Here is a 13,876-nt window from a genome sequence, read left to right as displayed (position 1 = left end):
TTCCAATTATTATAAGACAAAAACGTAATTATATAAAATGTACTAGTAAGTACTGTATAAATGAATTGATTGGAATGATGCTTAAAGATACGTTCACACTGGGCCTGGATTCGGTCTGGTGGCTACGTACGTTACGTTTCCCAATCAAGTTATTTTGTACGGAATCCAGAAGGTTTAGTGTGAACTGTTGTACAGTATTCTTAAACAATATACACCTATTTTGTACACGATTTGTTATACGCGGCCACCGAACTGAATGCAGCTGTCGACAAGATATTGTGATCGGATCACCTTCAATCAATCAATCAATCAGATTTATATAGCACCAATATCCATAATAATGTTCAAAGGCGCTTGACAAAGGAAATGCCTCTGTGTAAAAATGGGTTTTTAGTCGTGTTTTGAAAGTGTTGATGTTTTCAGATGTCTTTATGTCGATTGGCAGTTTATTCCACAAAATGGGTGCTGCACAGGAAAATGCACGATGGCCATATGTCTGAAGTTTCCATTTAGGAACGTAACATGAAGGAGAAGTTTTATTAGATAAATATTCGTTAAAAAACATATATCATCAAATACTGAAGCAGAGGGATATTTTTAGAAATACACTGTGATACCAGTAGTTGTCTTGTGCCCTTTCGGTCCAGCCAACTTATTGATAAATATGACAACGCTGAAATTGTTTCGAAAACGTCGCTTCTTTGATAATTTACGGTATCGTAGTTGGCATATTATTATTATTATTATTAAAAACTTCAACCGAAAATGTATGTATGTGCCATTTAGTGCACTGAAAAGGGGAATCAATTCCAGCAGGCCAACCGTTCGTCATTCCTGGTCTTGTCTCGGCGCCCAGCCTAATCTCTCTTTTCCACCACCATCAACTTGTTAAAGAAAGTATCACGTTTTTATATTCTTAATTATGACTCACACACGTGTGTAGAAAGTGTATGCTTTTAAAAAAAATTGCAGCTATTTTCATAGAAATTCGGGTCATAAACCTTTGTGGAAATAAGTTCAAATCGATCTCATCAAAATCTAAAGTTCTGTCTACATGACTATCAAACTTTATGACAAAAAAATGTGATGTGTCCATGTATATGGACATGATTATGTCATATCACTACCATATTTGGGCATATCACTACTATGTATGCACTTTTTTGATAGTGTAGACAGAGCTTAACTTTGACTTTACTTTATTGGTCATTTTCGCCGTTGGCATCGGTTTATTAGTCCAATTTATCATCTTAAAAAATGTTGGTCTATAATGAAGATGTTCTTTTCTTTTCAATGCTAGATTTTGTCGAAAAATAAACTCAAATAATACCTTAGTACATTGAAAAAGTCTTCATTACACACCTAAATCTTTAAAGAACGTCGTCTAAGTTAAAAAACGATATTAATTGCTAAAGTAATCGTATAATATCTATCACATGGAATACCGTATAAAGTTTATATCAATATTTCGACGTAGCCACTGTCTAGATTATGCAAACAACATAACATGTATGAAACATTATTACTTCTCTTCTTAACCAACGCCTCTTATACGTATGCACAATATGAAAGTATGAAATAAAAAAAAAAAAAATAAAAAAATACTAGGCCTCCTTATGAACAACGAAAACTATTCGTGACGGAAAAGCGGCGTCTTTATTCTGTTTTCGCAACTTATCTGAAATTGGCGGACGACCGCTTCCTTTCAGAAAGAAATTAGAAGCACGGACAATGTTTTCTTAATTAAAAAGAAGACAGTGTGTATATTCTCTTGACGCTAACATGTCTACCTATCTGTTGATTCCTTTTGTTTTATCATAAAAGAAAAAATGTTTTACTTCCGTATCTCACTTAAAATGTAATAGTTAATACGGCAGTGACTTCAATTGCAGGCCTATATTAACGATTATGATCACTGTGCGGAGGATAAATCATTATTTTTAAAAATGTACGAATACGAATAGGCTAGGCCTAGTTAGTAAGTACCTTACATCTCTCGTATTGGTTGTCTCGTACGTTCGGAAACAAATATCGAATTGTCCATTATTGACGCATACTTTTAATATATATATAGTTCCGGTGTATAGGCCTATCTTTCATTTGACAATAACAGGCCATCCAATGTGTGCGCTCTGCGCATATTTGTTGTATCGCGCGCGTTAGAGATAATCTCTTACGTACTCCGGATCTATAGCAGCTTTTTGTACGTGTGTACGTACCTCTCTCTCTACGTACGACGTGTAAATAATCAATGTGTGTGGCGCGCGCGGTTGATTGATTTTTTTTGTGGTATGATGCTGATAGTTTATGAAAAAATGCGTACATGGTTAATTATCACTTTTATTATCGGGTTATTAAATATGCGTGGAACTATTGGAGGTTAGTATATTTTGTCAATATTTTTTGATATAGGCCTAGGCCTAGAACTGTAAAAGAGAACTAGCCTAGGTTTGCCTAGGCCTAGGCTAGGCTAGGCCCATGGCATGTCTTGGCGTATATACGCCGTGGATACCATCAACTTTGAAGTCACCAACTCCTTGACATTTTTGTAGTTATGGACGCCACCCAACAAGTAGGCTTTGCTTACTTACATACCGCCCTCTGTAGGCTTAAACAAGTTTTTCCAGTCATGAAAACAAAAACAAACACATCATATGTCACACGTGGATGGGCATTGACAAGGTTTTCCAACGTAGGCTAGCCTAGTGTAGTAGGCTACTACTAGCTAGGCTAGGCCAAGGCCTTAGTCTGGTTAGTTATCCATAGCGTAGGCCCTAGCCTAGTCCTAGCTAGGCCAAACAAAAATTAAATTTAAGCTAAGCCTAGGCCTAGCCTAGGGGGGGCCTAGGCCTATACTTTAATACAATAATAGATTACAGACAGGTAGGTAGTAGGGGCGCTACTGCAGTTTCGCACCACACCGTTATATCTTCGATTTCTCACCTAAATTTTTCTTTTTCACACTCACAACATAATATTATGTAACATGTTTATACGATTCGACCACTTACGAAGTAATTTTTTTTAAATAACAATACTTTTCAAAACATTTTCAACAATACTGAACTCGATGTCAACACACTGCGAAATGTTCGCCATCTTATATTTATCACTTAATTGCCAGAATGTATGCTTCATTTTCCCCAAAAAATGTAGAAACTATAGAGGCCAGTGTTATAAAATCCGATTACACATATATAGGCCTAGGCCTATTTAGTTTTGAAAGGCAAGAAATATTTTCAGCTGGCGAAAGAGAGGTTTAATTAATATTTCATTATTAATATTAGTATTATTATTCATTAATAGGTCCTATCAATGTTTTATGTACAGACTCATCGTCGCCGTTTTGATATGTACAGCTAGCTGGTTCTTTATAAAAACCACTCTTTGCAGTTTAAAAATAAAACATACATTGATTTCTGGCAATTTTCTGATTCTAAAATGGCCACAGTTCGATCGAGGTATTCGCGGAAATGGAGCTGTTTTGAAAGGCATTTTTTATTGTGATAAAGGTAAATATAACGGTGGCTAAATCATGGAAACATGTTACATAATGGCCTGAAATTGTATGATGTGGGTGTGAGAAAAAAATTAAGTGATAAATCGAAGATTTAACAGTGTGGTGCGAAACTGCAGTAGCGCCGGTAGTAGGTCTAAGAAATAGCTTGTCCTAATAAAAACCTCTCTTTCTAAATAAAATATAAATAGGCCTAGTTAGGGCCTAGCCTAGTGTATACTTTTAGCCTAGCCTAGGTTACATATATTTTACTACTACTAGTCTAGGTCTACCCGCTGGGCGCGCTTGTATGAAACTACTACTCCTACCTACTACTGGCACAGCAAGGCTAGGCCTCATCCTCATCTAGTAGTAGTAGGCCTAGTAGACTACCCTGTAGTCTAGTAGTACTACTACTACTAGGCTAGTAGTTCTAGTACAGATCAGAGTAGACTGTTTTAGTAACACTAACATACTAATGGAAGGAGGACCTGCTACACAGTCGACGTAGCCTAGAGGTTAGGCCTAGCCATTTAATAGACTTAATATAATAGTGGGTGTAATATGATGATAATAGTAGGCCTAGTATTATAGGAAGTATCATGTTGAATAGAATAACATCTAGCTATGCCTACTCTAACTTCTTTTTTTTTTAACTTTCTAAATGATGATTTGCTTGGTTGTTTGGACATGCTTATGGATGGGGTCGTACTATGACTTGTCGTTATATACACTTTTCTTTATTAGCTATCAAAGTATCTGCTGATCATTGTGACCAGTACATAAACAACACTTCAACATGTCACCTGACCAAGAAGATTGGTGCAAAGGCTGTTCTAAAGATCAACGTTAATGGCGAGCATGAAGCAAGTGATATTAAGTGGTTTCGTCGTGTAAAGATTCGTGAGAAGACATCAAACTTACTGCTAGATCTTGAAGATAAAGGGAAGCTGCCGCGTAACATGTTCCTGTCATATGACCGCCAAACCCTTGAAGTTATCAAGATCCGCAACTATGATACAGCAAGCAACAGCTTTAAGGTAGAGGTGAAGTCAAGGCAGCACTACATTAATTTCATCATTGATGTCATCCCTATTGGTAAATTTATTATATTTAAATCTATTCATTCTTTCAGGCTGTTTGTAACGGCGATTGCATGTGGCGTAGCGTGTTGGGCGTTGGTCATAAGATCGTGGGTTCGAATCCAATGCTCGTCACATTGTTTGTATCCTTGGGCAAGACAATTTACTTACATTTGCCTCTCTCTGGCCAGATGTACAAATGGTTACCTGGTAAGGTCAATACACAAACTTTGCGCTCATTACTAGCTGCATTATGGAAGTATGTTTCCATACGTGTTTGATCCAAAAATGGCCAGGGTAATAATATGTACAGCGCATAGTGGTTTCACAACATTAGCGCTTTATTAATCTAGCATATTATTATTATTATTGTTTACATGACTATTATAAGCAGGTTATATTTTAGTATTCCACTATGTAAATTGATCTGCATATGCTGTAATCTCCACTCTAGGCATACACAAGACAATTATATTCCATTGAAGTACAATATTTCAATATTTCCTTACTTATCACTTGCATTTCTGAATCATACATAAAGTAGTCCCAGAAACATGCTACCATTTTTTCATACCCTAGATCAATTACAGTTAATAACTCATGAAATCATAAACAATCACTTAATGATTGAAAAAAAAAAAAACGATGACTAACTGATGATGATGTTTCCTGCTCCGGCCTTGAACATGGCCAAACTGACTAACCCAGACCTCCTAGTCCATTATACGCTTCACAGCTTTTTACTAGTGGAAGGATGCTATGCTAATTTCCTGACCAATTAACAACTGGTCTTACTGTATGTCTTAATTGGAAGGGTGGTGCTTCCTTTAAAGTTTAAAATACATATATGCATTTTATTTTTACTGAGTCTATTAAGTTTTAAACAGTTTATTTTAGGCTTAGTTATGTTATGGTTTCTTAATAACTGACGCTAACAGTTAATTTAAATACATACTCTTTTAGTGCAGTGGTGTAGTGGCTATAAGTGCTCACTGGCTAAACCTTAGGGCCCAGAACTTAAGGGGCCCCAAAGCATGAGCAGCCCAATGAAATGACCTTAGCTGAATTACCATTGGAGGGCCCCTTATTAGTGCTGAACCAGGAGCTTTTCACCCTCTGTTAACTATTATTTTAGTGTAATGAAAAGAAAAAACAATAAGAATAAAAAAGAACCATTTAAATATTATTTGCTATATTATATTACCCATGCTTATTAGTAGAACCACTATTATAGGGACACCAGGGTGTCTTCTCTCTCGTGTTCATCATGTGTTTCAACATTTATTGTCCCTCCTTTTAGTTCACATAAAGTGACTTACTAGTGGTGTCCACCCCCCCTCCCCCTTTAACTGTATCTTTACATGTACCACTGAATAGAGGTGTTCCAAAGAAGGTGCTCACTCTTAACTGTATATTATTATAATTATTAATGTACTTTCTTTGCATAAAGAAAATGGATATCAATTGACACTCCTGTTTGTGAGTCATAAAACTTGTCGTAGAAACAGTTATACAACTGAGCCTAGACATGTTCATGTACAGTAGTAAAAAAAACCTCTGCATTGGTCATCTCCCTTGTGTTACTGTAACATTTGACATGGATGTGTTTTAATATTCAAAGGATATACTTTGTGTCAAAGGAAGCAATTAGTCTCTATATTGAGACTAACTAATAGCCATCAACTAGTATAAGATTTGATTGAATATGATGTAGTAATATTAAATAGTAAAATAAGTATTGGTGTATTAGGTTTTTTTTTTTTATCATATTAGAAATTGGCCCGAAATTACTTGGAGCGTCAGTAGTGATAAACATTAATGATTATATCCAGCTACCAAAGTATGCATCACTCATAGATTGGTATATAGAGGGCGCACATTCCAATCTTCCTAATAATGCCGAACTTGAAGACGATGGAAAGAAACTTGTAATACAACGTATTGAAAACAAAGATTATCAAATGTATGTTTGTATCATATACAGTGATAAGAATTATTTTCTTGCAAAACGACGATTCCGTTTATTACGAGGTACGTTCAACATTTGTTTCTTTTGTTTCATCAATTGTCTTATTTTTATATTTGAAAAAAGTATAATACTGTAGAAAAACTAAAAATATTACTTTTTACTGAATTACTTTTATGAAATCGACCAAAAACCGTGGAAAATGGCTTAGTACCCCATATGACTAAGAATGTCTTGAGGTTTAGGATATTATGGTACAACCGTCTTCATTCGTTTTATTAAAAGGAATAGTGTTGTCCGCCGCAAACCTCACTTTTGTACTTTGTCTTGCAAACAACATCAATTTTTGTCCTATCATTCAATTCAATTGCTTTCAAATACAAATTATTTAGTATATTTAGTATAATTGTTGGAACAGTATTCTCTCTGGAACATTGCTTTAAAGATTGTTAAATCGTCAATAAATCTGATTCTAAAATAATTAATTCAATAATTTATCTCTTATTTATAACCATTGAGCTAAAATTAAAATTTCATTTGTCTTTTATGTCGTAAACGAACTGAACACTTTATCACCAATCTTTATTAAAAGCATACGACGGTCTTAATGTCAGCTACTAAAATACAAATTTAGACGTCAAAATGTATCATGATTAAATGAAATAAATGGGTCATTGATGTTCTATACCCTCTGTAAAGGGGTAACTCCCGATTATCCTTCTGCAATCAAAATGACTCATCGTTTAAGAAAGGTTGTGGCCCTATTTCAAACACCGTCCCTGTAAAGTTCTCCCATTGGACAAACCTTAGCTGTCACTCAAAATCATTTTCAATTTACTTCAGGTAAGTGAAAAAAATATGAATTAATTGGAATAAACATTGTATTGCTTGTATCATAATTGGAATCATACAATGGGGAAATCAAGCTGTAATAGCTAAGAAAAACATTACTTTTTTTATTCCTAGTAGACACTTGATACATTTAACCTATATTGAGTTTTTATTTCAGGTGTATGTAAAGTTTGTTAATTTTTGAAAGTCATACTTAAGCCTCCAAATTGTTAATTGGTTTTCTGACTTTAGTAAATCTTTGTGTTTAAAAAAAAAATTAACAATGTTGCTTAGACCTACAAGAACACTTTTTTAAACGATGTTTTATCCTGCAAAATTATTTGCAAGCAATTCTCTTATTAGGCCTAGTACATGACCAAACCAAAGTATACTGTATTGCTTATCATACAGTACTTACTGTACTGTATGATATTCATGTTTGTTTGTGGACTGTACAATTAAAATTCGTTGTGATAGTCCTAGGACTAACCTTTTTTTAGATTTCACTATCAGTTTCTAATGAATACAAAGGCCTTTGCATATTTTCAATTTAATAATGTAGTGTATGTTTATTTTAGCTCAGGAATTGACCAAAGACCCTCCAACATACCCAAGTACCGTTTATAGACCACTGGGAAACTCGATCAAATTTAAGGTTAAAGTTCATGGAGCATCAACATCTTCACTTGTGTGGTAGGTACTTATTTATACATTGTTTTCAAGATTCCAGTGCATGCCAGATACGGATCCCTTAAAGATTCTCTCCTTGTCTGGCGATGGTCATTTCCCTAGCTAAACATTTAAAAAAAATTGAGTATGTGCATGTGCCAATAACTATTTATAACATTTACTATCAAGGGCTAATCTAAGTCATCCTGTAAATGTCACCTCAATGTACAGCTAGTAAAATAAAATAACATTTCCAGACAAATTCATTTATCTTTTGCAGGTACAAAGATCAGAATGTGGTGAGTTCACGTCATGGCGCCCTCTTGAGTGATGACAAGCAGCAGATGTCGATTCCGAAAATACAACAAGGGTTGTTTGGAACGTACACATGTGCCCTGCAAGGCAAAGATAAAAAATCATCAATAAATATTAATTTCACCTTAAAAAAGCCAGGTAATGTATACATTGCGCCTAATTTGTAGTTTGTAAGGTTATGGCTATTATGTAATTTTGTTTTTAGTATTGATGATTTTTTTATGCGCTTAAGGGCACTGAATCAATATCTATTATATATTTGTTTTATTGTGAATGTTATACATTGTTGTATTATAATAGTATTACAGATTATGTTCTGTTAGTGTACTAATATTGATGACAATTCCTAAATACACAAAATTTATTGTAGTATTCAATTCATGACAACCATAGATAAATGTGATAAATTACACACAAGACACATTATTTTTATATGACATTATTTTAACAATAACGGAATATCATAAAATGGGAATCCTAAAGTGACAAGTTGTGTGAGTTGTGGCTTGGTGGTTATGATGCTTGGCTACCACTCCAGGGTCCTGGGTTCAAGTCCTGTCACATGTCAGGATTTTTTCTAAGGAGTAAATTACAACTCCACTCCCAAAGACTTGTAATAAGACTTTGTTTATGTAGAGCATCTTGTGTTTGTCTAGTGAACCTCTGAGGGTCCCTAATGATCAGCAATTGCTGGATGGATCACCCTCATTAAATATGGTAAAACAAGGGCAGCTGGTAGAAGATAAATCGGACATTTTTAAAGTAGTGATTTTACATTGGACATTATTTTAGAATGTGTAAAAACTTTTTAGATAAATAATGCAATTTTAATATGCATATAGTTTGGTACTACAGTATATGTTTTAAATTGCATGTGTTGCTCTAGGACCATAATAGAATTTCATGTAAATGTTCTTTATATGTTTTAATTTTAGTCATACCAGTTGCAGAAAAACTATCTCACCATTGGAATTTGAATGTACTTAGATCGATTAAAGATGGGGTCAAAGTACTAGACTTGGTGACAGGAAGTGCTAGCCCAGGGCAAGTAAATGCTGGTTGTATCGAAACTAAGAAAGGCATATCCGAAGAGGCTATATCTATGAATATGAAGAATGAAAACTGTAATGGTAATTATTAAAAATAAGTTTGTGAAGTATTGTTTGTTATTGTGTCGCATTTGTTGGTTTTTAACCATGTCTATTATTTAATACAACCTTAAAATAAAAAAAACCAAATAAGTTTCCATAGTATATAATTAAACAATTCACAATCATAAAATACCTTTGTATGCTTTTGATCTAAAAAGGTATTAACAACTTTTACAGCATAAAAAACTCATACAAATATATACGGAAATGTGATATTGGAGTCTTATAAATGTCTGTACAGTACTTCTATTATGTCCTAAATTCATTTAAAAAGTTGAATAAACATATATGTAGCATATGCAAGGGAAATCAGACATTCGAAATTAAAAACAAACCACTGGAACAATTTCAATTTAAGCATAAAACGTAATAGGTTTTATGATACATAAATCATACATAATTTACACAATCTTTTTAACCAACATACCACACAAAATGTTAACATTTATTTTAGAAATTTAAATAGAAAACACCAAGGTAATGTAAATAAATACTGTTTCAGTTATCATTCTCTGTAAAAATCAAACAAATTTAATTTTTCAGCCTTTTATTGTTTTTGGCTGTCTCTACAAATCTATACATGCGACTTATGTCCATTTTTGCTTGCATGTGCCACAAATATCAACGTTTTGGAACCATCATGGACATTCTCAAAAACAAATGAGTAAAATTAACAACTAATACAGTAGGACTGATATGATTTCTTAGATGTTTTCCAATGATACCTTTGTGTAATACATGTTTGTTTTATCTGTAGGAAAACTTGAACTTTTAGATAGCAAAAGCATTGAAGAGTGTGTTATAGATCCTCAAGTTTGTCATGATGGTTTTAGTTTATCAATCTGGTTAAAAATAAAAATGATTCCGTTGATAAGGTAGTGTAAACATAGTATAAATAGATTAAGTAATTGTATCAAAAGTTTGATAAAATACTTGTAACTTATCCTCCAATCGTGACTCCTGTTTGAGTCTATATTTGCTATCCAGATAAACCTGCTAGTGAAGATCTAATGACCACCCTTTACCTTCAATTTTGCCACAATTACACATAGAAGTGTTGTTTTTTTACACTAGAATTTAGTTACACAATATTCAAAAATTATTATAACTTATATCATTCAGTTCTACTGACGTGTTGTGTACTCGACCTTATGGACTATGCATTACCTGTACAGGAGAAAAACAGCAAAAGGATCTCCTGAAATGTATGGCAGACATCACATCGGGTGACCAGAAATGGAAACTTATCTTCAATCTTCAGAGTAGTCATTGGCAGTTCTTGGTCATTACATGGAGTCCAATTAGCGAATGCCGTGTGTTCGTCAACGGAGAAGTGAAAGGATCAACACTTGGGCAAAGTCTTGCAAAGTAATTTAGTTTTCTAGATGAAATATTTGTGGATATGATAAAGTAATCTGGGTACAGCTCTGTCTACACTATCAAACTTTATGTGACAAAAAATGTGATGTGCCCATATGGACATGATGATGTCATTTCACTACCATATTTGGACATATCAACACCATATTTGGGCACATCAGAATTATTTTGATAGTGTAGACAGCTTTAAAAAACGTTCTCTGTGACCGAGTTGTTTGATTAGACGATGTTTCTGGAATTTAACGAAATCTTTTCCTGCTTTCTCTTTTATGAAAACCTTCCATATTAAGCTCTGTCTACACTATCAACTAGTTTGAAGTGTGATGTGTCAAAATATGGTAGTGGTATGCCCAGATAAGGTAGTGATATGACATCACCATGTCCATATGTGGGCACAACATTTTTTTGTTACATACAGTTTGATAGTGTAGACAGAGCTTTAGACTAAAGCTCAGTCTACACTTAGTTGGTGCCCAAATATGGCCATGGTGATGTCATATCACTACCTTATCTGGGCATACCACTACCATATGATATGATGTCATCATGTCCATATAATGGCCACATTACATTTTTTGGTCACATATAGTTTGATAGTGTAGACAGAGCTTTAATATATTCATGAAGAAATGTACTGCATATCTTATCAATTTCTAGTATACAAGACTGTATTTAGACTTAAACCAACCATTTTATTATTAGAATTACATTTTGTTTGCATTTGTAGACCATCTCCAGAAACACAATCATCATTTGTGTTAGGAATGGCTGATATACGAATTCAAGCCGAATCATCTGAGTTACATGGTCTGGTAGATGAGCTCCTCATATGGAATCAGGTGGTTCTAAGTCCGAAGCAAGTAGCAACTATGTTTGTACAGTTTCATGGTAAGTAGGAACATAGATATATTTATCCAGATAATTATTAGAAAGGAGTAGACATTCGTATTTATATACATTGGTTGAAAAATAATTTATATTATGTTTTATCACTATTTAGGCGTGCTAGAGTTGACTGTATAACACCGATTGAACTTCAATTATTTCAAAATGTTATTTGTTTTATAAAACATAGTTGTATTGTAGAGTAAACTTTTAGTCAAATAATCTTCTGCTTTCATGTTCAATCGAATTTTGCCACAAGAACAGAGCAGTTATAGGCGGAACAATCTACAGGAGTTTCTTGTTGTGCAATATTCAGGCTTACTGCATTGCAATTATTTACAAAAAGTTTACCGTGCAATAGTACCTTCAATCGAAATAATGCATGGCGTGTGATACAAAATGATCAATCAAATGACAAGGATACAATTAGGTGTGTTATAATATTAATTAAGTACATAGAAGAAAATAGGAGATCTGTCAAGTTAAAGTTTTCAAGAAAAACAATAGCTAGTTTCTTTAAAACTATAGTAAAATAAGGAACACATACAATTTAATACTCTTCATTAGCCAATGTTTTTTAAACAACTTTGATGGATAGCACAAGTTTATGCCCTTAGTACTTCCATGTCTTTACTCTTGTATGTTCAAGGTGGAATTGCCATTGATGAATTAGAGGAAGGGGCAGTCTGAAGCAAGACCTTTTGATTCATTAAAGCAAGGGGCGCTCAGTACAGTGAATTAGTACTTAAACTAACTTCCTATAATTAAACTGTAATTTAAGACGTAGGTATGGAAATTAATCAAGACGCTGTTTTATCAAGTTAAGGAAGCTACCTGACATTTAATTTAATATTGTATAAGTACCAATGCATCAAATAAAGGCAAATTACTTCATCATTATAAATGAGATGATATAAAGGTATATACCTGTAGAAGATATGGCAGTATACTTTAAAAAAATTTCAAATTGATTTATTATGGAAGTAAAATGTTTAAATTAAAGACTTGCACTCCTTCATTTATTTTATCAGAAAAGAACAAATACATAACAAAACAAAAGAAAATAGTTCAAAATCCAAAAAGCGAAATAAATCACTCTCAAGTGGTGCACCAGAATGGAGATTCTTAATAAAAAAATTAAAATCCATGAAATAGTTAAAATCTAAATACCTGTAAACAAATCTAGGAATAAAAGGCACACTTTCAAATTGACTGAAATGCAGAGGCTTTTTTTAATATAAAAACTGATACATTTATAATCACAATCAAACATTTACCTGCAAACTGTGTACTATTGCTTTTATCTAATCATTTTTTTTCATTATCTTAATCCAAAAGCAACCAAGTTGTCCAAAACAGGAAAATCTACTGAAAAAGAAAACTTATTTGGTAGAAATAAATATAAAAGTAACTTTCTAAGAGTTTTTATTAACATTTATTTTATCTTGTAGGCATAGACAAACCAGAAATCAACAAAGTTGTTTATAACCACACTGTTGATATGGGTGAAAACCTGAAACTGACTTGCCCCTTTGATCTACCCCCTGTGTTCCGATCACAACTACGCTGGATTTCAGGTAGCAGAGAGCTTGATGAGTACACAGGTAGACAGACCATCATTGTACCTGTTGACCGGCCTAAGGTGTTCACCTGCCAGTATTTTAATGGGTTCGATTTAGTTCCTTCTGACAAGTTTTTTTTAAATGTCAACGGTAATTTTTAAATGTTATTTTCATCTTATTAATCTAAAATTATACCCCTTTCACAATCGACCAAGCAAAGCTCTGAATTTTACATACACCGGAGGTTGTGTATGTTGTGCTCCATGGTTTGAGTAGGTTAAGCTTTGTCTACACTATCAAGCTAGTTTGACAACAAAAATGCCCAAATATGGTAAGTGATATGCCCAAATATGGTAGTGATATGACATCATCAATATGGGCACATCACATTTTTTTGTCACATAAAGTTTGATAGTGTAGACAGAGCTTTGTAATTGATTCGCCATTTTGTGGAGACATGTAAGTTCAGAAAAGTGACTGCAATTACTGGAAGTCAATTTTTTATTTAAAATTATTTAATTCTATTTAACACTATATCT

At 33.6% G+C, this 13,876-nt stretch overlaps 1 protein-coding gene across 1 annotated transcript in view; it reads left to right on the top strand.

Moving 5' to 3' along the window:
• Positions 1-4,066: 4,066 nt before the first annotated feature.
• Positions 4,067-13,876, top strand: part of LOC140040266 (uncharacterized) — a 30,144-nt gene continuing 20,334 nt past the window's right edge. The window contains exons 1-9 of the mRNA XM_072086059.1: positions 4,067-4,594; positions 6,352-6,609; positions 7,954-8,068; positions 8,325-8,497; positions 9,295-9,489; positions 10,268-10,385; positions 10,633-10,878; positions 11,618-11,778; positions 13,227-13,487. Of these exons, the coding sequence (XP_071942160.1) occupies positions 4,210-4,594; positions 6,352-6,609; positions 7,954-8,068; positions 8,325-8,497; positions 9,295-9,489; positions 10,268-10,385; positions 10,633-10,878; positions 11,618-11,778; positions 13,227-13,487 (1,912 nt within the window). The 5' untranslated portion in view covers positions 4,067-4,209. The remainder of the gene's footprint in view (positions 4,595-6,351; positions 6,610-7,953; positions 8,069-8,324; positions 8,498-9,294; positions 9,490-10,267; positions 10,386-10,632; positions 10,879-11,617; positions 11,779-13,226; positions 13,488-13,876) is intronic.

The sequence above is a fragment of the Antedon mediterranea genome, chromosome 2 (assembly GCF_964355755.1).
Source record: "Antedon mediterranea chromosome 2, ecAntMedi1.1, whole genome shotgun sequence".
Taxonomy (NCBI): domain Eukaryota; kingdom Metazoa; phylum Echinodermata; class Crinoidea; order Comatulida; family Antedonidae; genus Antedon; species Antedon mediterranea.
Note: the sequence above shows the minus strand (reverse complement) of the source record. Positions and strands in the feature narration are given on the sequence as shown.